This window comes from Enoplosus armatus, chromosome 21, assembly GCF_043641665.1.
Source record: "Enoplosus armatus isolate fEnoArm2 chromosome 21, fEnoArm2.hap1, whole genome shotgun sequence".
Classification (NCBI taxonomy): domain Eukaryota; kingdom Metazoa; phylum Chordata; class Actinopteri; order Centrarchiformes; family Enoplosidae; genus Enoplosus; species Enoplosus armatus.
In genome coordinates, this window is record NC_092200.1 from 4,361,151 (window position 1) to 4,385,983 (window position 24,833).

The 24,833-nt window shown below is 40.5% G+C and overlaps 1 protein-coding gene across 1 annotated transcript; it reads right to left on the bottom strand.

Moving 5' to 3' along the window:
* Positions 1 to 1,244: 1,244 nt before the first annotated feature.
* On the bottom strand, positions 1,245 to 19,543 carry adgrg2a (adhesion G protein-coupled receptor G2a). Its single transcript, XM_070928538.1, has 35 exons — positions 19,465 to 19,543; positions 18,027 to 18,352; positions 16,704 to 16,962; positions 16,317 to 16,379; positions 15,977 to 16,024; positions 15,798 to 15,878; positions 14,524 to 14,571; positions 14,368 to 14,441; positions 13,381 to 13,476; positions 13,239 to 13,267; positions 13,010 to 13,149; positions 12,363 to 12,474; positions 12,216 to 12,274; positions 12,081 to 12,128; positions 11,780 to 11,847; positions 11,665 to 11,699; positions 11,510 to 11,543; positions 11,387 to 11,421; positions 11,064 to 11,191; positions 10,848 to 10,965; positions 7,838 to 10,125; positions 7,461 to 7,576; positions 7,224 to 7,360; positions 6,979 to 7,135; positions 5,996 to 6,151; positions 5,674 to 5,796; positions 5,379 to 5,424; positions 5,187 to 5,290; positions 4,832 to 4,956; positions 4,436 to 4,704; positions 4,126 to 4,225; positions 3,154 to 3,440; positions 2,950 to 3,051; positions 2,299 to 2,418; positions 1,245 to 2,210 (listed from the first exon to the last, which is right to left on the bottom strand). Exons 1-35 carry the CDS (start codon positions 19,541 to 19,543, stop codon positions 2,110 to 2,112), a joined length of 6,111 nt encoding a protein of 2,036 aa, XP_070784639.1. The 3' UTR covers positions 1,245 to 2,109.
* Between the last annotated feature and the right edge of the window lie 5,290 nt (positions 19,544 to 24,833).

Genomic DNA, 24,833 nt, shown 5'->3' on the forward strand with positions numbered 1-24,833 from the left:
AGGACTGTAAGTGATTTTCTTGTTAAAAAGTCCTCCTCTTCTTCAGTCACACGAAGCCGCTCAGTGACCAGAAGAACAAGGTTGTACTGGACAAGTTTTCCCTGTATGATTAAGAGTTGCTGTGATGGGATTAAAAAAAAGGTGTGGATTTACACTGACATCTGGTGGAAGATGTTTGTGAAGACAAGTTGTATTAGACGCCCTTGTGTTTTGTTTTACTTCCACATTCATTTTCCTTTATTTAACTTGGCGAAAGTCTCAAAAAAAGAGGGCAGCGTAAAATCATTCTTACAACAATAAACACAAACAACATAAACAGACTAAGACAGCTGCCTCACGCTACAGAATAGTAAAGATGCAATCAAATAATATGGGAAATATCCAGTTAAGATGCCTGATGATTTTCATTAAGGCATATACAGTGGCCAACTCTGTCCTTTAGTCAGGTTCAAGTCCTTCAGCACATTGTTCCTGGAGAAAGGGGCATCTGTAGAACAGGGTGAGAATCCAGGCCACATTGGTTTTGACTTCTTTATACTGTATAAGTCAATAAAATGTATACAGCTTCCAACATCTGTAGATACTGGATATTTATTGCTTGGGGTCGTGAAATGGCAGTTCTAAGTATTTAAGTGGTAACCCTTCCTTTTGCCACGGACCTAACTTGCACAATGGATGGAGATAAAGCATTGTTGTTACACCAAACAAGGAAATATTTAGTGCTGTACAGAAGTAATCCATCGTTATCTGTGACATTTAAAACATGTCATCAGTTGTAAATAATGTTTATTAGCGTTATCAAGCTGATAAAACAGTGTTCAGTGTATCTTTTGAGCTGTTGAAGAAGGCCCGGGGTCTCCAGGAGCGATAGTCACACCGGTTATTAGATTTCTTCACAGTAACATCTGTGTCTCCACCATCACTCACACGGCATGCTCTCTTATTTGGTTCCCGTTAGAGGTCATGATGTTCTGAGATTTTAACTCATGTAAAACTTTTAATGGCTAACTGCTGCCGACCTCTGGGGCCGACCTTCACAGGCTGCCGTTGAACCGCTGCTGTGTGGGCGTGAGACGCTCTGCTGAAGGTTACACAACACTGCGATGAGAGGGGAGTCTGCTGGGACCGTAATTGGCAGGTTTTTTGGGGGGTTTTCTTTTACGTTGAACAGGTTTGATTATAGATATAACTTTGTCATGTGGATGTGAAACTCTCTGACTCAAAAAAGACAAACTGGACAGGTAATGAGTTGAAGCTTTATTATCTCTGTAGCAGGAAATAAAACCTCTCCCTTGATCATGCTTTATGACCATACTTCATGTCTTTTACGCTTAAAAAAATATCTAATTTACAGTATATGAAGAGCATGAGTCTAACATCAACACAGTACTGCAGCGTCATGTGGAATGCACCATTAAAAACTCTAAACAGAGATGGATATGATCAATTCCTAATAAATTAATTACACTTTTTTGTAGCAGATTTGGCGTTTTTCCTTCAATCCACCAAAATCCCTTCCCAGAATGCCTTTTGACCCCCCCCTAAAAGAGGAGTGTAAACTCTTTACTGAAAATATAGAGGCAATGGTCAGTGGAGCATTGTAAACACACTGGAAATATCTTCATTTCTTTCCATTTATGTTTGTGAAAGACAGAAATATACGAAGAAATAACTTCACAATAATCTATAATACAAACAACTTTTGTATCTTTAACATGCCTTAATCTGTCTCACACACTCATAATAATGTTACCATCATAGTTAATGTTTACAGTAATAATAAGAAGAGCTTTGAAACAAGCTATACAGTGAAATAATTCAGTTTTCAGTCAGAAACACACCTAACAAGTCTCTTACATTATTTCTGTTCATATATTCTACTGTCAGTGTAGTGTAGATCATACTGATCTCATCCTCGCTAAAGGTACTTCAGTCTCACGTCTGTCTAAAACCTTCATCTTGTGTAACACTGAGGATTTCCTGTGAGCATCTACTCTGGTCATCCACTCTGTGTTTTGTTTACTCGAGTTGCAGGAGATCACTAATCTCCGGCCGCCCTCTCGGCGTAGATAATTATTGTAATCAGAAAATGAGCGCTTGACACGGCTGTCAGGCCTCGCCTTGCAGTGACAGATTTCGTCTGTGGATCTCGTTGAGGAGGACGTCGCTGTTGGAGCCATCAGATATTCCGCTGTCCGCAAACACAGATCCTGTAGGGGACCGACACAATAATGATATAAATTGTATTTGGTATGAAAATGCAGGTCAGACGATGCAAACTGCGACCTGTGAACATACCACTACTGTTGGTGCCGTCGCTGATGACGGAGGAGCTTCGAGAGGTGAAGTGGGGAGCTGTGGTGGTCGCCGTGGCGACCGACAGATTCCTGTTGTTCTGGGTGGCCGTGCGACTCCATTCTGCAGAAAAGTATAAATGACCGACCCGAGTGTCAGTTTGTTTATTCAAAATTATGTTTTCGTAATTTGCCAGATTTATCTGATGGATAATAACGTGTTTTCATATTAATATCCATTAATATTAATCGTTTTTTTCCTTACTTCCATTTGGGAGATAGTCATGCTCTAAGTTCTGGAACTACATTTCCCATAATGGAGATGTTGCTATGGATTCAGTGAGTTGCACTGTGGGCTGTGGGCTTAGTTTAGCCTTTTGGGTAATTGAGACCTTTAAAAGTCATGCCAAATTAGATATTAGCAGTTCCTGTTTGCAATGTACTCATTCTTATACACACAACTATCACTGGGTTCCTTTGACACTGAAGAAAACTAAAAACGAGATGATTCTCAGGCAAGTTCTGCAGTTACAAGGAGCATCGTTTTTTCTGATTTCTCATATTTACTTGGATTTACCTTTGGCCTGGTCTCACGTCTCTCCCTAATCTGTCCAAATAAATCATCAGAAGTGTAAGAGACATTTTAGATGCCCACCTGAGTTTTCAGCCAATCGCAGTCTCCCACAGCAAAGATAAGTCCTCCACTGCCTGCGGACATTCTCCTTTACAGCACAGTGGAAAATGAAGACAAGGAAACCTGTACAGGACAAATTAAACAGGAAACCGTAAGTTTTATCAGAAAAGTATCATGTTTTCTACAATGTGGTAGTAGAACCCAGTATATTTATACACTTCTCACCTTGCAGAGTGTTGAATATAGAGAAGAGGTAAACAAAGGGTAAGTAGAGGGGACCCCAGGCAAACAGGGCGAACCCCCAGGTGAGGCCGAGCAGGATGACGAGGCCGGCGATGCTGCGCAGATCTGTCATCACTCCCCTGTTAGGAGCCTGGTTCTGGGGGTTCTGCTTCTTGATCCGGGCCAGCTGGACCATAACCATGATGAAGACCACCAGGCACAGAGAAAAGATCAGGAGGAAGTAGGCCACCACGCCCACATAGAAGGCGATGTCGTTACGCAGCCAACAGCTACAGGGGGACAGATAAAGACACAGGTAACTTCAGACTATATTTAAAAACAAAGAAAACTAAAGCCTGCTTGCTCCTTCTAGGTGGTTGTTACGGGCCTGCATCTTCAGGTAGGTTAGCAGGTCGGGGCAGGGTCATTTCTTTGGTGTTCAATGTGGTCTCTAAGGCATTTCCAGACACGGTTGCAGCATCTGATTTGCATTTACTTTGCATGTGTGTTTTTTGTCCACTTTCAGCTGAATAACTCAAACTTCGGGATGCCTCTGTTCCATTTAGGTGTGCCACTCAGCCACTAGTGCGCAGTAAGGCAGATTATTTGTCTCTCTCGCCCTCCAGTGGCCAAATACATCAATGACAGGAATGATAAGGGGAAAAAAGTTCTGATTCTGATCTGATTCAATTTCCACATTCCTGCGAAACACTTGTAATGTTAAGTATACTGCAGTACTGCATACATTTATAAGATGTCTGGCCCCTGCCAAACCACTGCTCTACCCTTTGAACAAAATAAAGCCAGACCTGGGAACAGAACTAGTATATTTGCAGATATGTACGAACTTATTAACACACATTCAAGCCGCAGGAAAAGTCTTGTACTGCTTTCTCTATTATGGGCTGGTCAGAAAAACAAATTTAAAAGAAGAAAAAAAAAACACAAATCAGGCAAGATTCAGGCGTAACTTACAAGTCATCTGAAGTGCCATCTGTGTATCTTCCATATGTGACAAGGCCATAGTTGTCTTTGTCCACTGCTATCACAATGATCACCACCATAAGAGGAATGCCTGCAAAGACCAGATGTTAATCAGCAGAACCAATAAATCCAATAAAAATGGTTTAAGAAGAAATAAAAAAACAATTTTTGAAAAATGAAAATAAAGAAAAAGTTTTCTGAGGCATTGGTTGACAAAACACCTTGAAAGAAATATATTATATTGTATTTATAAACTCCTCAGTTAAAACATTGTGACATTTTGGAGCTCAGTGTCACTCACCCCAGCCCATCAGTGAGAACTTGAGCATGTATCTGCTGAGGTAGGGAGTGAACACCTGCACGACGCTCAGGTACATGTGCAGGGCCTCAAGCCCCGCCCAGGTGAACGATGTCAGCAGGAAGTAGTGCAGGAAGAAGGCAGTGCTGATACACAGCCCGATCGCTGGGTAGAGCGACAGCCAGCCATCCAGCAAGAAGACCAGGTTGAGGAGGAGGAGGGACATGCAGAGCTGGACCAGGATCTTGGCAGGGATATCCCGGAGCAGCTTTCTGCATATAATGAGTTTGTTAGGGTTGGAGCTTAAGTCGCCTGGTTAACAATAATAATAATAATAATAATAATAATAATAAAGCTCAGATTGAGGAGTCTTGGCTTTGTAAAGACAGAGATTCTTACTCAAATAAAAGATATGTCAGTAAGGTGAAAGCGAGGAAAATAGCAGAGATTCCACAGCCGATGTAGGTGATGAAAGTGAGAATTTGTGCCTGCTGACGGTCAGTTATTCCCTCTCTGGACAAATCCTGTATTTAGGACACACACACACACAAATATACAGTGAACACACATTGTACATCATTTCTCACTTTAAGCATGTAGAAAGACAAAGTCATATCATTTCTGTTGCCACTTGTAATTTTAGTTGTTGTTCATTTAATTCCCTATGTGAATGTTGTAAATGTGATTTCAAGCACTTTATTGACACTATTTTTGTCAATAAATCGCACGCATACAAACAAACATGCACACAAACCAGAAGTATTGCAAAGGATGTGAGGTGGTTGCAGCTGCAGGTTGTGTCTTCCGCCGTGGCGTTGACAACAAAGCAGCCGGCAGAGCTCCAGCCTCCTCCGCCACCTAAACAAGACAAACACAGCAGTCAGGAATATTAATACCTGTGGCAATTTGGCTCTCAACCAAATCGATTTGGCATGCATGAACTCACCGTTCTGAGTGAAGTCCCAAAATGCACAGGAGGCCACGTAGTTTGCCTGTGAACCAACAACAAATAAGAAATGCATCACAGAGGAACTTTGATATATAACCACTTATTCAACTTAGGTAGGTTATTCATAAGTAACCTTTTATTTTGAAAGGTTCACTGAAAAACATTTTGTTATGTTTATAATGACAAAATGTGTTATTGTTATTGTATGAATTCATAACATGAAGATTGTGAAATTTGCATCCAGGAAAATAATGATTTTTACGTGTGTGTGTGTTTGTGTGTGTGTACTTACATTTATGGGGTTGATGTTTCGGATGGTAAACTGAATGTTCTCAGACAGGTTGCTTATCGACAGATTGGCCACACTGGAGCCCAGGACTGGACTGACAAGGGTTTCGTTATCTAATGCTGCATCCTGCAAAAAAAAAGAGAGATCGTGGAATCATTTTGAAGGAAAGTGACATTCAGTTTGCATTTCATTTAATCACAGTCAAACATGTGGCAACTGTTTTGAAAGGTGGACTTAATGAACACCAATAAATACTTCGATATTCTGTGAAAGAATCTGTAATAGATGACAGATGACAGATCCTGGTGCGACGATGAGAAAGTACCTGGAAGAAGGCAGATTTGGTGTAGAAGGTGAACTGGACCCTGCTGGCCTGCTGCTGCTGCTCAGGACTGAGACCCGAGGTGAGGGAGGAAGGCAAGAATACAGACCCAAGAGCAGACTCTGACCTCTTGGACCGGGATCTGCTGAAGGCACGGAGCTGGACACACAAATGGTTAAAGCCAAAGTCTGGCACTTTCAGTTGTGTTTCCTTATGTGTGTTTAAAGTCAGGCAATGCATTTTTGTCACTCAGTTTTTGCATTAGAAGACATTGGGCCTCATGCAAGAGTCTCTTTTCATTTCTGTTTCAAGTCTGATTCACCAAACTGTCTTAACTGCACAAGCTTGTCGTAAATCACTCGTTTCAGCCAGATGAATGCCACCTGTTTCGTGAGATTTGATCATTAGCGTAATCTATGCCTCTAAAATTGCCATGTAAGTCTACCAGTTCAACTCCGTCTGTGGGAGAGCTTCATTCAAAAAAATGTTTTACCAAATAGTAAAAAGAATAATGTCACATCAGGGAGCTTCAAGTCAAATTTAACAGTGTCAGTTTAGTGGTTTTAGAGGAGCTGAAACAATTAGAAAACATTTATAAATACAGCTGTCAACAACTTATCATCAGAGCAGCGCTGCACTGTGAGAGAAATAAAGAGAGAATGGTTGGATGGTGGAGAATGGTGAAGCTAGACGCGAAACAACAATATGAGAGGCGGTCATGTGACAGTCAGAGATATTAGACGGGATAATATTACAGCCTGCAGTAGATGATGTTACAGCGGTGCAACACAGGAGGGTGGAGTGAGAGAATTTTCCTACCAACCACTGAACTGTATAAGGTATATGATGAACAGAAAGTAGATTTTGCATAAAGCTTGTCCCAGTTATGTTTTATTTTAGTATCATACTTAGTACCAGAATTAGTGAATGAATTCAAATTCTCTCATTGTGTCTCATGAAATGCAGTGAGACCAGATCTGAACTACCTGGACATTATCACTGTTGAAAATGTCAACAGATGTTGTCGGAAAGTTGGTCCCATCAACTGTCCTCACAGCCAGAACCAGCGAATCTGAAGAGACGACCTCTCTGTCACCAGCGACAACCAGCTTAAGACCCAGATCATCTACCACCCGAATCAGCCTGTCAACAGGAAAGAAGACAAAACATCTTAGAAACATCTGTGTGAATATGTGCGTGTGTACGTGGGTGAGGGTTGCCTGAGTTCTACCTGTTAGCAGATGCAGAGAGGGCCACTGAGTCACCCCCCATCAGGTTGCTGATTACGTTGATGGCCTTTTGTCCCACTGCCTGAGAGACAGTGGGGCCCTCCAGAATCTTCTCTAACTGCCCCACCAACTGTGCCACCTGCAACATCCATCAAATGATAAAGTTTACTTTCAAAATGGCAGAGCTAGCATTCAAAACAACTCCAGTAACACGTGCTTCAATGGATCATTAGCTTCACCTGAGAGGAGTTGAGCTGAGACGCGTCCTGGGTTTGATCCAGCAGCTGGTTTGCTTGCTCCTCCTGGGTCTCTTGGCTTGTAGTTGTCTCTGCGATGGTTGTGGAGGTAGTTCCAGCACCGTGGCAAGGAGTGCAGCAAGTTGTCAAGTCATATGAATCAATTATTCATGTATGGCAGTCATTATATTGATAACATAAGTCAATATAGCAATGGATAAAGTTTACTGCATTCTATCCACAAACACATTTATTGTTAATATGCTTTTATTACTGTAACCATGGAAAAGCAAGCTATTCTAGCCAGTTTGATCCACCATACTGAAAAGCTTTATTTACAGCTTCAACCAAACTGTAAATGTTGAATTCTCAACTGTACATACCAGGTTTTGTTGTGGTTGTGCTGGTAAGGGTGGTGGTATGGACAGTTGTTGTATTAGAAGACAAGGAAACCTTTGCAGTAGTGGTGTCGCTCTGGGTCAGAAGTGGATCATGTGTTGTTGTAGTAGTGATTGTAGTAGTTGTAGTTGTTGAATTGACTCCTGGGCCTTTGGTTGTGACATTGACGTCAGCTGTTAAACTGCTTGCATTTGAGCTCAGGTTGATTCCTGCAGTTTCGTTGAGACTGACGATGGGATTGACGGTAGTGGTGGCTGTGGTGGAGTTGGCGTCACTTGTGCTGGTTGTTGTGATGTTATGAGTCACTCTGGCTGTGGTGTGATTTGCAGTCTGGTTGTTCAGTGGAGCTACTGTGGGTTTAGCGGTGTTGTCGACAACAGTCATATTTCCCAGAGTTGTGTTCTGTTGTGTTTCCCTGATGGGTGCAGTGGTATCGTTGCCTGTGGCTGTTTTGTTTCGAGACACAGCAGTAGTGGTTATATTCTCGACTGTTGTGTACTGTGAGATTGCATTGTTCACTATTGTGTAATTGGGAGAAGGTGCAAATGTGCTCATGGTTGCGTTACTTGTTGTACCATTGTGTAGGTCCCTGTTGATGTCTGCTGTAGTTAGGTTGTACTCTGTTGTGTAATTGTTTGAGTTTGTTGTGTAATTGTTCGCGACTGTAGTTACATTGTACACTACTGTGTGATTGGGAGAAGTTGTAAATGTGCCAATTGTTGTGTTACTTGTAATTGAACTGTTGTGTAGTGTCCTGTTCTTGTTTGTTGTAGTTACGTTGTAATCTGTTGTGTAATTGTTTGAAGCTGTTGTGTAATTCTTGGTGGCTGTAGTTTCATTGTACACTACTGTGTGATTGTGTGAAGTTGTAAATGTGCTATCTGTTGTGTTGGTCATTGTAATTGTACTGTTGTATTGTTTTCCAGAGCTGCCGGTTGGTGTTACTGTAGTTACATTGTACTCTGTTGTGTGATTGGTAGAAGGCGTAAATGCGTCGGCTGTAGTTGCGTTGTACTCTGTTGTGTGATTGGTAGAAGGCGTAAATGCGTCGGCTGTAGATGCGTTGTACTCTGTTGTGTGATTGGTAGAAGGCGTAACTGCGTCGGCTGTAGTTGCGTTGTACTCTGTTGTGTGATTGGTAGAAGGCGTAAATGCGTTGGCTGTAGATGCGTTGTACTCTGTTGTGTGATTGGTAGAAGGCGTAACTGCGTCGGCTGTAGTTGCGTTGTACTCTGTTGTGTGATTGGTAGAAGGCGTAAATGCGTCGGCTGTAGATGCGTTGTACTCTGTTGTGTGATTGGTAGAAGGCGTAACTGCGTCGGCTGTAGTTACGTTGTACTCTGTTGTGTGATTGGTAGAAGACGTAAATGCGTTGGCTGTAGTTGCGTTGTATTCTGTTGTGTGATTGGTAGAAGGCGTAACTGCGTTGGCTGTAGATAAGTTGTACTCTGTTGTGTGATTGGTAGAAGACGTAAATGCGTCGGCTGTAGTTACGTTGTACTCTGTTGTGTGATTGGTAGAAGGCGTAACTGCGTCGGCTGTAGTTGCATGATTGGTAGAAGGCGTAACTGCGTCGGCTGTAGTTACGTTGTACTCTGTTGTGTGATTGGTAGAAGACGTAAATGCGTCGGCTGTAGTTACGTTGTATTCTGTTGTGTGATTGGTAGAAGACGTAAATGCGTCGGCTGTAGTTACGTTGTACTCTGTTGTGTGATTTGTAGAAGACGTAAATGCGTCGGCTGTAGTTACGTTGTACTCTGTTGTATGATTTGGAGACAATGTAGTTATGTTAAGTGTTGAATCAATAAAAGCAGTTGTAGTGATTTGTAATGTTACGTTGAAAGGGGATAATGTTATGAATTCTGTTGTGTTTTGGGGTGCTGTGGTCATGTTTTGCAGCTGTGTATTTTCAGTGGTTGTCAACAAAGTTGTGTTTTGTACAGTTGTACTGTCAGAGACAATCACAGTCATGTTTTGTGTGGTTCGGAGCACCGGCTGTGCTGTTGAGGACTGTGTACTGTTAATTGTTGTGAGTGGAGTAGTCATGTTCGGCTGAGCTGTTCCTTGTGATGCATTTGTCTGTTGAACTGCTGCAGTATTTTCAGCTGTCGAGTAAGTTTGTTCAGTAGCGTTGGTCACAGATGGTGGTGAAGCTTCAGGAGCTGTAGTGATGTTGCTGTGGGTCAGAGTGGGAGGCTGTGTTGTGCTTTGGTCAGATGTGGGAGGGCAGCTGTCGGTCAGAAGTACAGCAAGCTTCTCATTTGCCTCACTAAAAAAGAACACATAGCAATATTTTATATATAACTCATATTAAGTATAGTACTTGAGTCCAGTGCCCCGTTTAATAGTTATGGTAGGAGTATTAATATTAGTACCATTATTGTTTAGCCTGATTTATAATATTATGCCCTTAGACTACTTCGCCTACTATTCACTACTACTAATTCAACGAGAGAATTGATGCCACTCTCAATGACCAATTGGCTTAGCATAGCACAAAGACTAGAATCAGGGGGAAAAAGCTATGTTGGCTCTGTCCAAAGGTAACAAAATCTGCCAACCAACACCTCTAAAGTTCACTAATTAACACGTTATATCTTGTTTCTTTAAAGTGTAAAAATGACACTTTCCCCTGTTTCCAAGCTTTGTGCTAAGCTAAGCTAACCGTGTGCTGGCAGTAACTTTACATTTGGTATCAATGGATTTTTAATTCTGCAGACCATCTCTTAAAGAAAAACGTACAGCTACTTTGTTTTATAATTTACATTTTACCCTGAGCTTGACTCATCAATAAACTTCAGTGCGCAAGTTCCTGAATTTCCCAGAACGACTATAAAACATCATAAAAGCATCTCTTGCGCTCTATTTCCAGAACTGCAGAAGAGGGTCCAGTTCTAAATTCAACTTTGGACAAACAACATGCATGACTGTAAACCAAAGAAAAACATGATATCAAATTTGTAAAACCACCACAATGGAAATGATTCATACCATTTAAGCAAAGTGGGGTCAGATTGGCAGACGTCAGAGGTCAGCAGGTCACTGGCAACCCAGGTCAAGTTGGACGCCAACAGAGTACCGACAGGCAAATCAGGAGGACCACAAACCACTAAGACACACAGAGCACCGTCAATTATAAATTCACATAAGAGATATTTATACATAATGGAGGTTTCATGGGAAAAAAACATAAACCTGCAGACTAACCCATCCGTGTGAGTGGCCTCTCGTTTGTTATGACACTGTTGCTGCCAATGATTTGTTGCAGAAGTGCATTCAGGGAGCAACTATTGACAGGTCCAGACATCTCCAGTATCACCATGCAGCTGTACAACCTAGAGCAACCAGCAGCGAAGGGGTTAAAAAAATCCACCTTCAGATACTTGTTCAACACTCATATGAGACATTCTACTTCCTCTTTCCTGATTGGCCCTGTGAATTTTAAGGAAAGTTATTAATGTTTTCAGTTTGTTTTATTTTGATGTGCAGATAATGTGAATATATTAGACAACAGGAAGGAAAATCTCTACCTCTGTTTATTCCCATGGCATTCCAGATGAGCGCCCTGAATAGAGAAAATCATTTTTGAAGCATGATTAACGGCACTAGATCAACGTATCAAAGACCAAACTGCCACCTGCAGTAAGATTTACCTGGTAGCGATGTAAAATCTCTTGGCAGTCAGACCTGGACGCAAAGAATTGTCCATGTGTGAATTATATCACCACCAAAACCCATTGGCTAAACTAAACTTCGACATGGACTACATGTATGAACTGTAAGTGATTCAAAGCGGATAGAGACTTACCCTGACGATGTGTTGCACCTGCCAAGTGTTGACAACTGTCAAATATGGTTAGAAAGTCAGTGCATGGTATACATACAATAGGAAGTATAGCTCAATCATTCTGTGCTGTACATACCAATCTTTTCAGGAGCTTCACATCAACAGAAGCACTGTTAATATTGATTCTTATGGCAAAAAACTGGCCTGAAGAGAGAGAAACACAAAGTAAAAGGGCAGTTTAGGACACACCCACCTTCTGAGACTTATTTTATCCCAAAATTATTCCTTTAATGTTTGAATAACTTCCTATACAGTCAAAGTATTTATCACATTTAGCAGCTGTGTATGGAGGAATATGAGCACATGTGTATACACAAATAATTTTTTGCTTGACGTATGCAGACAGGCAGGAAGACAATATTCTGGCTGTTACTTACTTGTAGAATTACAGAAAGCAGTGCAGTCACAAAAGCGAGGCGCTTCCCCTGAGGCACAGACGAACATGGGTATAGCAACAGAAGCAACAGTGACTTCTGGTGAATATAATGGGAGTCTCTGCTTTTGATACTCACTGCTGCAGGACTCTGCCTTCGGTTGTGGAGCCGGGTTGGAGTTGGGCTCTATGCGGGAGCTAGTGAATAAACACAGATAAGATACGGAGTGTAAACATGTACGTAACATAAGCTCAGTGTACACAGAAAAACAAAGGTATTGCTCACCATGTAAGCTCGGAGTGTTTGTTTGCCCGACAGATATCATCCAGGGAAGATGTGGATGTACACCTCACAAACCCGCCACTGGGGGGCTCCACATCCCCACAAAGATCTCGACCTGATGTGACCAAAATCAACATGAGTAAGCTAATAATACTGTGTGTGTGTGTGTGTGTGTGTGTGTGCTTTTCCAGGTTTTAAATCTTGAGAGTGAGGATATTTCTGTAAAGTGAGGACATTTTGTCTTCTTCAAAGAGCCTTGTGAGTGTTAAGATGTGGAATTAGGTTTAGTTTCATGTTAAGGTTGGGGTTAGACATGTAGTTCATCTGTATTTGAATACGCGTGTGGTCACTTTGCATGCTTGCAAAATGCACACAGTGATATGTGTGTGTTTACACTCTTATAACTGTGTGACATAAATGCACAATCCATAGTCCAAAAGTAAACTAAAGTATAGATATCTAAAACGAGCAGTCACCTCAAATTGACAGGTCTTTTAATACACAAACTAACACTGACAATAAGCTTTAAATGTTTTTCTTGTGCAGTTTAAGTTTCTTTACACCAGTAATGTTCATTAATGCAGGCTTGTCATTTTAGGTGTATAGTAGAGTGTGTTTTTGTATGTGTGAGAATCACTAGGTAGGCTCACCGACTCTCTCCACCTCTCCTATGATTGTTGCTTGTATTTGCTCGTCTCCAGCTTGCTGCAGTGCAGAGGCTCCAGCACGCTGCAGCTGACACGCTGAGACAGCGTGGCTGAGCTGCAACAGCACATCGCAGGTGGTTTCTCTGGAAACAAAGTGTTCACACCACGGTGAGGAGGTGAGATCTGAAGTATATGTAGCAGTTACACAAAATACCTATTGCCATGCTGTCACCTTATGTCCCTTTTTGCACTGCAGTTCACCTGAACCCTCTGCAAAGAGAGAGAGAGAGAAGTTGCAGCCATTTGCCTGCCTTAAAGGAGAGCTTTTATTCTGAAAAGTGAAAGGATGTTGCCCGATTCTGGGACACACTGACCTGAAGTCGTCTGTCACCCTGACAGAAATCCATGAAGTCTGTTACTTCATGTGCTTTATCATCTCTGTCACCGTGGCAACCAAACGCATTTGACACCTGAGTGACAGAAGGAGAGACAGAAGCAGACAGAAGCTGATACTGTGTGGGAGGTGAAAGGAGCTAAACACATGCAGTTCTAGGACAGTGACAAACGTTTTGTTGTCTTCGCTTTGTGCTCCATCACTTTGGATTTGAAATGAAACGATGACTGAGGTTCAAGTCCTGACGTTCAGCTTTAACTTGACTTTATATCCACATTAGATGAACGTGTCATATACAGTATTTTCTCACAATTTATAAACAGAATGATTGATTGAATGATTAATCGAGAAAATAACTGGTCATCGATAATGAAAAGAATCCTTAATAATCCTCAACAAAGTGAATTTTCACCTCTACTTTGGTCTTCTCTGAATTTAAAGGATCATTGTGCTTCTGCGTTATCGTAAACTTAGGGCGATTATATATAAAAATAATTATGGTGGTTCCTATATAGCTCATCCAATTGGGATCTAAACTAAAGCTGAAAGTCAGCAGTTACAACCGCTAATCCACTGATTCATTTAAAAGCCAATGTGCTGAAGTTGAGAGTGAAAAAAGGGAGTGAACTGAATGTACACATACTGTGATTCACAGTTTTCATACTGGAGGAAGGAGAGACAGATTATGAAAGGTCAATGAGGGAGCATTGTTGACACATCGCCCAGGTTTCCTAACTTCTGCGTGTTACACAGCAATGAATGTTTGACAGTCCAAATCAAATTTAATTTCAGGTGCATCGTGGGGTTGGAATGTACTGCTCCTTCAAACTAATCCTGTGCCTGCAAGACTTGTTTGGTGACAACTTGACATTTAAAGCTATTAAGTGCATGACACAACAAAGGGCTGGAGACTTAAAGGTGCACGACAAATCAAACAAAGTGGATGAGGAGACGTTTTCACTCTCACCAAGTTGTGGACATCTTGTTCAGTTTTTTTGCCGCCATCGGCCTTCACGCTTATGGACATCCAAAAGTAAGCATCTGCAGAGAAAAAGGAAGTTGTAAGCCCACAAATATGCCGAAATAAAACACTCTGATTGGACAAAAGGTGGATACTTCTTACTTTTATTGGAACAGAGTTGGCTGATGTCACAATTTACTAATGGGGACCCTAAAAGAACAAAAGGAACAAAACAGAATCTTTAAAAGAAAAACATTAAGAACATTAGGTTTGTTTAATCTTTACATCAGCACAATTCTATACAGAGCCTCTAATTAAACTCCCACACAAATATGCACTAAATGTGTACGTGTCACATTAACCTGATGTGAGTGATCTACCGGTGGTTTGGTCAACAAGGTCGACAAAACGGTAAAATTATTAGCTTAAATACATTTTGTAAACATCTATGAAGGTTTAAGGGCAAACTTTCTGGCTTAGACATTTTACTTTATTTTATTATGATACAATATTATGACAAATAAAGTTATAAACCACTTTATTTGGTTTAAGTGGTTTAGATAATCTGGCAAAACTGTTGGCTTGTTTATAATCTGTTTGATCATCTGAGCACTCGTCTTTATTTCCCCATTGGACTTTGTTTGTAGCGACGTTCCCAGATCTTAGCAATTCATTTACTGACATTATAATGTTATCTTAACAGACAGAAATGATGGACAAAACTATATACTAAATAATTTACTGACATAACGTGATTCAACCTATAGACTATATTCAAATGCTCTTGAATATGCAATAATTTTAAAAGAAAACAAAGCCATGAATTGTCCAGTGTATTTACTGTAGATGACAATGTGAATGCTGAGTTATGTGACGCAATTACAGATTCAAATTTTATATTCAGTAATCTGTAATCAAGTACATATCAAAAGTAAACACCCCAAGCCTTACAAATAACATGTAGTTGTATAAAAACACAACACAATGTGGGTAATCATTTTAAATGCTTTCTGCACTGTTGACTTCAGAGTTTTCAAATCTGTGAACCAAAACCAAACTACATACGGATTCTAAGGAGGTTTTTTTGTGACAAAATAAATAAAAGTATTCTCATAGCAGACAGCATGCATACTAAATACGGTTGATATTTGAGTGGGCTGCTGATGGACAGTATTGTCCCACGTTGAAATGCACAAAGGAAATTGAGTTAATTAGAATAAACAGTGGGTGGAAGTGAAGCAGCTCCAAATAAATCTTGGAAAACAAAAAACAAGTATTAAATCTTTGGAAAACATTTTCAGTCTCTTTGTGGAGTTAAATTGGCATAATTTCCTGTTGCTAAAGTATGTTGTTATTTTTGTTTACTTACTGCTAAAACAGTATACTATGACAATTGGTATGTAGTACATATGGATTTGGGACACAGCTACACTCACCTGTGATCTCAGACGTCTGGTTGGTCGCGCGAGTGACAGGTGTTGCTATGACAGGACTTGAGGTAGTTGTAGTTGAAGGCACTTCCAGTGAAAAGAAAGTAGGAGGAAGGACGTCAAGCACTAATCAGAAGGAAGCACTGTAGTTGGGATAATTAGAGATATTATTGTCTGAGAGTGACGCTTACCAGGTGGAGGTGAGAGCAATCGTCCACTTGCAGTTGTAATTGCTGAAACAGTAAATGTATATTAGGGTGTGGTGTAGTTTCAAATCTTTCTTTCTTGTTGTCTTTATCAGTTTGTACAGTTGTGTTACATATTCAAGAAGTATTATTTCCCTTCTCAAAAATCTTTATATTAGTGGCCTTGGGGCTTTTGATATTTAGACGTCAAGAAGCAATATTGGTTAAACAAGGGTCAAATGAAATGTCCCCTCCTTTGTCCTCTCTCACGTAGGCATATACAAATACACACATACGTTCAGACAAGTACACACAACATGCATGTGAGCGTGTAAGTCACCTGAAGACACAGCATTAATAACGTTTCTGTAAGCACGCGCCCCAGGTCTCGACAGTCTGTCGCCTACAAGTGACATAAAAACATGCAGCATTCAACATCCAACATGCTCCAACAACATGCACAACTACTGTGAGTATTTTAGTTTCTCTGCAGCAGAGTCATAAGAAATGGTCTCTGAGTATTAATAGAAAAAGACAAATTTCATGTTTAAATTACATTTGTGATAGAACAGGCTGAAGAGACTCTAGTAATACAGGATGAGATGCATGCTAAAGGACTTGCCGTGCAAATAAGTAAAGTCATTCATGCACAAGATCCCAGCTGGAACAAAGTTAAAACATCTACAACTTGGATCTATTAAGTAAAAACTGTGCTTGTGCGTCTCACCGCACAGAAGATTTGGGTCTCTCTGTCTGGCCTTGGCACTGGTCACACCCCAGTTATAGGCGTCCCAGCCAATCACAGTGCCATCCTCGCAGAGTCCGTGGTCACCCAGGTCCGCCCACATGCGGAACAGGTACAGCTCCACTTCTCCGGGTGCGGCTCCCAGGAGTCGGTCTCTGGGACGGCAGCCCAGCCACAGGGAGCCGGAGGGGGGGATGGCCTGAGCGATGACCGTCCTCTCTGCCACCATTTGCCCATCAACCTGAAACATTTAATCGTTAAAACTTTGAAAAGTCTTGGGGCCTATTTTCATAGTTTTGGCCATCGTTTATACCAGTTATAATAAGACCACACTCACCAAGTTAATTGTTAAGATCTGGGAAGGTGATGACATTGCTGGGAATGAATTTGACTTGACTGTTAGCTTGTTTACAACCTGTCTGATTGTCTGTTTCTTGCCCTCCTTGCTTTGTAGTATTTTCACCATGTTCCCAGATATCAGCAATACTTTTGGTGTGTACAATGTTATCATAACTGACAGAAATAATGGGCAAAACTACAAAAATAAGACCCAAGTTGTAACAAACTGGAGGTATCCTTTAAGTTGTTGTGATTAGCTTTGCTAGCTTAATGCCCAAAATGTGAAGGTAATACATTCGGTAAAAAGTAAATCGCTTGCAAACTACTGGATAAAGCCAGAGGTAGCTGTCAAAATTAGCATTAGCATTTTCTGACTTGCTTAAAATAATAAGGGAATAGTTTTTTTTCAGAGCAATACAGCATCTACTTTCACGTAAGGTAAGTTAAAAGTCTACTCAGCTTAACTGCACATACTCCGCTGTGCGTGTCTAAACTGTTTGCTTTTACAGTGCGTTATGTTGTCTATCATTCCAAACCCCACCCACAATGTGTGGTATTTTCTCAAAATAAACTCACTGAGTTGTGTAAATAAACCATTTCAGCGAAACACTACTTGGTTTTGTTTCGTGCAGACCTCATGGCGTGCTCGGTGGTTGAAAGTAACTAAGTACATTACAAATTTGAGGTACTTTCCTTTACAAGTATTTTATGCTACTTCAAACTTCTATGGCACTACAATTCAGAGGGAAATATTGAACTAGTTACTTTGCAGATTAAGATTTTACATAAAAAACACATGATGATCTTTTAAAATATGATACAGATAAAACTATCCAACAGTATATAAAATCATTAAAACTCACTGCACCTTGACACAACAGTAAAATGCTACTTACTGTACACATTACTCCACCAGTAATATATTTTAAAAAATGTATAGAGTTGTATTGTTACTGTAAGTATTACCTCCAGGCTAAAGGAGTTGTGCCGTACATCCCTCCTCAGACACACCCTATGCCAGTGTGTTGGGGACAGCCGGATAGGAAATCGGTGTCGCACCCTTAGCAGCCACCCATACAGCGCCTCATCATCTCCCTCCAGACCCAGGTCAGGTCTGGGTGCGTGGACCGAACTGTAAGAGAAGGCCACCCAGGCTCCGGGGACAACCACGCGGATGTCGACGCACACTGTCATCTGAAAGAGTAGCGGCATGGCGGCCCACTCCTGCAGGGTCCAGTAGTCCTCGCAGCCATTTAATACTGCCTTAGTGTCTCCCAGGAAATAGCCATGTGCTGAAATGGGTGAAAGAAAGGCTAAATGCTCCACTATGTCCACCAGCTAACTGTATCTTGTCTGTCATTTGGTGCTGGAACGGTGTGTTTTCAGAGCTTTTTTGCTGCTTATGCTGTTGCTAGCTAGCTAACTAATGAATATTAGCTCTGTGCCGCTAACAGGTTGGATGTCATATTTTTGGTTGAAATTGGTTGGTTCAATTTTTTTATTTTGATATAATAATACAAAAAGAGATTTATTTGTATTTTTTTGGCATATATCGTTAAATAGGAGAAAATATGACTGGGGATGTGATCTAAAAGGGTTCATTTTTATTTTCATCTCGACTTAAATGTTAGCATAGCTAACCTTTAAGCTTCAACCGTGCAGTAGTGTACAGCTAATGCACAATGCTAAGCTAATGCGAACCCATTTTAATTACTGACAGAACAGTGATTAATCTGGCAATTCTTAATTCACTTGAGATAGACATTATGGATTATTATAGACATGAAAGTTTTTTTTTTCCAAACGACCCAACTTGCATTAAAACATGAATTATCATTCCCTTAGAACTGTAGCAGTTTTTTTCTGTTATTACTTTGATTACTCTTTTTGTGATAGCAGTTTAGTTTAGTTTCTAGAAATGCTAACAGCTACACAATAAGATGACATCACAACACAATGTGTTTTTTCAATTTTAGTTATGTTTTTTAGTTCTGTTACCATTGTTGTGACCTTCACTTTCTAGCTTAAACCTTGGTAAACACGTTAGCATTGCCATTGTGAGTATGTTAGCATACTGACATTAGCATTTAGCTCAAAGCAGCTATGCCTAAGTACTAGCCTCACAGAGCTGCTATTAGCACATGGCTGTAGACTCTTAGGCTTTTATATTATTACTTTTATTATTGTTTTTGTGGGTGTTACATTTCTCTAGTAGGTTGGTTTAGGACAAGCTAAACATGCTAACTAATAGAGAACAAGACAACACTCTGGCTGTAAGACAGACAGAGTGCTATTTGAAGTTAAAAGCCTCTTCACGGGCAAAAGAAACCCCATTTCCCTAAAATAAAATCAATATTTAAAACTCTGTGTCTCTTTAGCTCTTTATATGTGAGTCACTAATTACCTTTGGGTGAAGTGGGTGCAAGCAGCCAGACGACGAGAAGGAAATGATGCGTCCATCTCCACTGTCCTTCAAAGCACATCCTCCTGGAAACATAAGGTGACATGAATCCACCCGCAATGATACATCCTGCTCTTCTTTTGGTTTTCATATTTAATAATGCCTTTATATTGTTGTTTGTGTCTGCTAGTCAAATTTGATTTCAAGCTTCGTGAATAAGAACAATGACATTTGGTTGTTTGCCAGCTTCCTCTTCCATGCAAGTGTTTGTTTCTAGATGTGGACATGATCACAGTGTATCATGGTTTCAGTCTGGGGATTACACAGAAATTCTCCTTTTCAGCTGGTAAACTAAAACGATCTAATATTATCTGAGGATTGTCTACACTGGCGGATTGACTGCAGGGCAGGGGCGGACACAGCAGATTGGGTTACACTTCTGTGCATTACACCTTCATAAATTACAGGTTATTGTTGTATGTGTCTTTATGTTGTTGATACACCTCCGCTTATGCTTGTAAAATGTAGATAGTACAGTATCCCATACTACACAAAGTGCTTTGTAACACAATGGCTTAAAAAGTCTAATTCAAAGCATCAGAAGGAATTTTGTTTCAATATAAAATTATGTAATCTGCTACCCTCATTCATAAATCAGCCACTTTAAATATTTGTTTAGCCACTTCAAACCCCCAAATTGATATATTATTATTATTATGATGATATGGAGAACTTGCTAACAAACAGTTGCCTATTTACACATCCAGCAGACAGAAAGCTAAATTAGCATTCGTTTGAAGTCATGTTTCTGTCCTCTAGGCCTAGTCCAATATTCACTCTTTTTCCTTTTAGCTCTGTTTTTGGTCTCCACCAACTTCCTGAGGGAAATATCTGGTTCTTTAGCTCTTAAATGTTCCACTATGTTCACCAGCTGGTCGCTAACTTTGTCTGTTTGTCGTTTAAACAGCTGTCTGCTGCGTCTGGAAAGGAGGCTGATGAAAACTATGAATCGAAACACTTGAAGTTGTGGGCTGGAAAACCGAAACAATGAGATAAAAGATGTTAAAACATTAAAAGTGAAATGTAAAAACATTGATTAGTGCAGCTTTAATACTACCTCAAATGGCATCACTCATACAACTGTTGAAAAATCAATAGTTTAAGCTATTTGATATAATTTTATAATCTAACTTGTTCAATGTAAAACACACTGCAACATATAAAAACAAATAAAAACAAAAGTAAGTAAATCTATACCCATCTAAGCTTCCATATCCCTGAGGTCAACAGGTGGTGGTTTTCTACCACTCTACCTGTATCTGTGTTCAATCAAATCAACTTCTTATTGAGGCTGGGTGATTTCCTTGTATTCCAGTTTTTGCCCTTTGTTGTATTTTGTTTTTTATATTTTTCTGTACATTACTTGTTGCTGTATGTATTTTTGATTTTTAGCACGTTGAATTTACCTGAAATAAAATGCTAATGTTAGCCTTTGAGATTTTTTTTAAATCGGTAAACATTTTTCAAATTGTTTAAACATTAAGACACATTATCCATTCCTTTATTTTTTCTTCTATTTTTTTAAATAAGCAACAGTGTAAAAAAAGCTAAGCAGTTGTATTTCTGGTGTACTCACAGTATTAGCTTATCGTCTATTGGCTCTTCAGATGTAACAGTAGTTGGCTCAGTGGTGATTTACAAGATGCTTTCACTATTTGTTCAAACATACTGTACTTTAGCCTCTGTGAAGTCCTATTTTTAATGTCATTAATTAGTATAAATTAGCAGATGTGTGCTTGTAGTGTATTGTTCTGTGAGTGTTACACAGAGCCTGATAAAAAAATGTTGATCGACAGGGTTTGTCAGCTGACGTGTGTAGCACAAGTGTTATTGGGTCAAATTACATCCACAGATACAGAACAGATATAATCTAATCGTTACTTTTTACATGTTTATCTGTCTAATAATCTCCACCACACTGCCACTTTGTTTTGTTCCCACTCTTATCTGATCTACACTCATCTGAAACCTTCAACACAAGACAGGTTAAAGTCTTATATCAGAGCTGGAGATTAAAGCTTTTAGTGGGGATGAATTATTTACTTTGACCCATGAGAAACACACATTATTAATACGCGTCTATTGTCTGAAAATGTCGGGGTAAAACAAGTTTAATTGTAAAAAATCAAATTGTGCACTGCTGTTTAAAGAAAACTCTGATCATATGTGTGAAACTGCATTTGTATTGATGTGTTAAGATGCGATTATCTTGTGTATTGTGTGTCACGTCAGGAAAAGAAACAGTGCCTGTTAAAGCCTGGAGGCAACACAGGCGCTATATTGTTATTGTCATTCCTAACCTCAAGTTCCCACAGTCTGACTTTCTGTCTTTGAACTCAAAACAGAGTCAAAACATTTCAAGAATTCCTTTTTTTCTTTGCTGATTTTCTTTTGACTTTAGTATCAAACCAAATCCACAACTTTTTCATACGTCACATCTTTCAGACAAAGTTGTTTTCTTGAGTTTATTCATACACTTTGAGTAGGTACAACCAGTTTAAAGGTGAATTGCTTACCTGATGCTTTCTGCAGTCCGTGTAGGTTTACGTGTGAATGTATGTGTGAGTCCTACGGAGGAAGACTTGTCCTCTTCACTCGGATCACACAGTGTCTCTCCATCTTTCCTGTATTAGTCCCAAAACTGCCACGTTGAAGTATCTTTCACAAGTTGTCTCAGTGTTTTCCTCTCGTCTTTCCTCTTCTCTGTCCTCAGTTGCTCTCCCTCGCTCCCCCAGCATCCACCTGTCTCTTGCACAAGAGCATTGAGTGTGTTTGTATGGTGTGTGTGTGTGTGTGTTTGTGTGTGTGTGTGTGTGTGTCGAGGTGCATTCAGGAAATCAGAATTTCTGAAATGTGAGGTCGGCCTGCGGGAGACAGTCTACCAAATAATGACACACCCCCACAGAGGAGGAGGAGGAAGAGGAGGAGGAGGGAAGAGACGCACAGATAAAGATAATAAACAATCTGGAACAGCTGTTGTATCTGAATCTATCTATCTGTTGTATATCTGTGTTTTCTTCTATCTCAGTATGGCTGGAGGGCAGCAGCTGGTGATACAGGATGCAGGACCAGACAGTTCCTGGACAGAGTATTATCTGTAGTGTCTGTGTGTGTGTGTGTGTGTGTGTGTGTGTGTGTGTGTGTGTGCACAGGAGTGTATGTGCATCCACAGAAAAGTATGCGTGGTGCAGCAAATTGCGAAAACAGGCAAATATTACACGGTAGGCTCAAGGATGAAATGTTGGATTCAGGTTGACAAACCGGTCAAACATCTTCCCTCACACACACACACACACACACACACACACACACACACACACACACACACACACACACACACACACACACTGACGTCTGGGCTGTGAATATGAGGAATGGCACCTGACGTCAGACGTAAAATGAATCCAAACAAGACAAGAGCCGCCTCAGGGCAACACGACTTTTCAAATCTCAGTGTGTCTTTACTTGTCTGTACTGTCTGTGTGTGTGTGTGTGTGTGTGTGTGTGTGCGTGCGTGTGTATGTATGTGTGTGTGGAGGCATCGAGATAATTAAGTATTCAGTGTTGACCACAAGGGGGCAATAAAGACTACAGCAATTTTTCCATTGGAGATCAAGTGTCAGCCTTTGTTCATTTGTACTGAGGGGTAACGAAACAGTGTCAGATCAGTGGAGCAGAGCAAGACTGCGGCACGTTACTGCTCTCCTTCAGTGACTCGGCACTTTTGGGTTAGTTAGAGTTAGTTGTCAGTGTGTGTGTGTGTGTGAACAGTTCAAGCTCAAGCAAATCAAAATCCCAATGGCAAGCTTTTCTCTCCTCTTGTCTGCAGAGGGACAGCCAGAGACAACGAATTATTCAAACTGAAAACTCATCACAGTTTTGGCAAAAAAAATGGTCTTTTCTCCTCCAAGGAGGAGTTTAGAGCATCTGGGCCGCCTTGTCTGAGTATATTAGAGAGTTTTGAATGTGTGATGTTGAGACAATATGCCCCCTCCATCTGTCCCTAGGAGTAGGCGGGAGATTAGCAGTCAGAGAGTCCCGTACAGAAAGGTCACAGCTTGGGTACATCAAGTTTCAGAGTGTCCTGCCAAAATCTCCCCGAGTGAGATCCCCCAACCAGCTCACTGTACGCCACTCTGCAGTAGAGGGTCATGATACAGTAAATACCAATAGTACTTGTTGAATTTATAACTCAGGAACTTTCCCAGGGGACCAGGAACTTTTTGAGAAACTGATGAACTTAACCAGCGTTTCAACCGGAGAAACCAGGCACTAAATTCAGCTGTTCGGCCTCAGTTCTCATTCATAGTTCCCCAAAGAGTTCCTGCTCTGCGGTACTACTTTCCAGTTGTCCAGGGACTAGTGGGGCTATTCAGCTTTTCAACTATTCCACAGCTGAAGTGTGCTAACATGTTCTGCAGCATTTAACACCTGTCATTTTCTTTTTACACACCTTTTCTTGCTACGACCAACAAAGAAGTTTTGTATAAAGGCTACAAAGAAAAAAGGAGGGATTACAGTATCTGCTAATCTTTTGAGTTTTAGCGAAAGATTGTGGAGAAACGTGAAGTAAACAAGGTCAGAAATGAAGGTAATTGACTGACCGTCTGAGGTACACTGAGTTTCAGTGTAAAAAATGTGGTACTATGCTGCTTTTATTCTGAATTTGGCAATATATTTAAATCATATATACAATTACAGAGATTAGGATTATCAGTATAAAACATATTTTAGTGTATGGAGGTTTAGGTGTGGAGGGCACAAGATGACAACAACAACCAGACTAATAAAACAAATATAACGGGACACTGACAAGGACTAAAGACAGAGGAAGTAATGCAACCTGAAGGATGCCAGCTGCCATAAAACAAAAAGAAGTAGTCGCATCTTCGACATGGTGGAGGGCAGAAAAATGTAATGCAGAACTAATGACAGCCTCAGCTAATATTAGCATGCTAACATGCTCACATAAGACGCTAACCAAAATATTGCCAAATTCATGTTAAAAGCAACATATAGGCATCTACTATAAAAGTAAATTGCAGCCTATTATTTTACGTCTCACAACAAACTCCACAGCCTTTACACTGATCTACTTTACTTGTGAACCTAAACAGCCATTCAGTGGAAGCAGCCGTAAACTGCATTTGGATTGACAACACGATTGGTTTGTCCACAAGCGGCCGTGTGCGGTTCCTGGCCGTCTTGCTGCATCCTGTGTGTTGAACTAATGGGCTATTAGTTATGGAAAGAAAGGTTTGATTGTAAAGGAATCGAGAAAGGTGGTATTGTTCAAAATTTTATGACATTAT

Excerpts from the sequence above, each read along its gene's own strand:
- adgrg2a (XM_070928538.1), bottom strand. The coding sequence starts at position 19,543 with ATGTGCTTTGAAGGACAGTGGAGATGGACGCATCATTTCCTTCTCGTC. Across the intron at positions 14,572-15,797 it reads CCAGACGTCTGAGATCACAG|GGTCCCCATTAGTAAATTGT; the intron begins GTGAGTGTAGCT and ends TTGTTCTTTTAG. Across the intron at positions 4,226-4,435 it reads GTTCTCACTGATGGGCTGGG|GCATTCCTCTTATGGTGGTG; the intron begins GTGAGTGACACT and ends TGGTCTTTGCAG.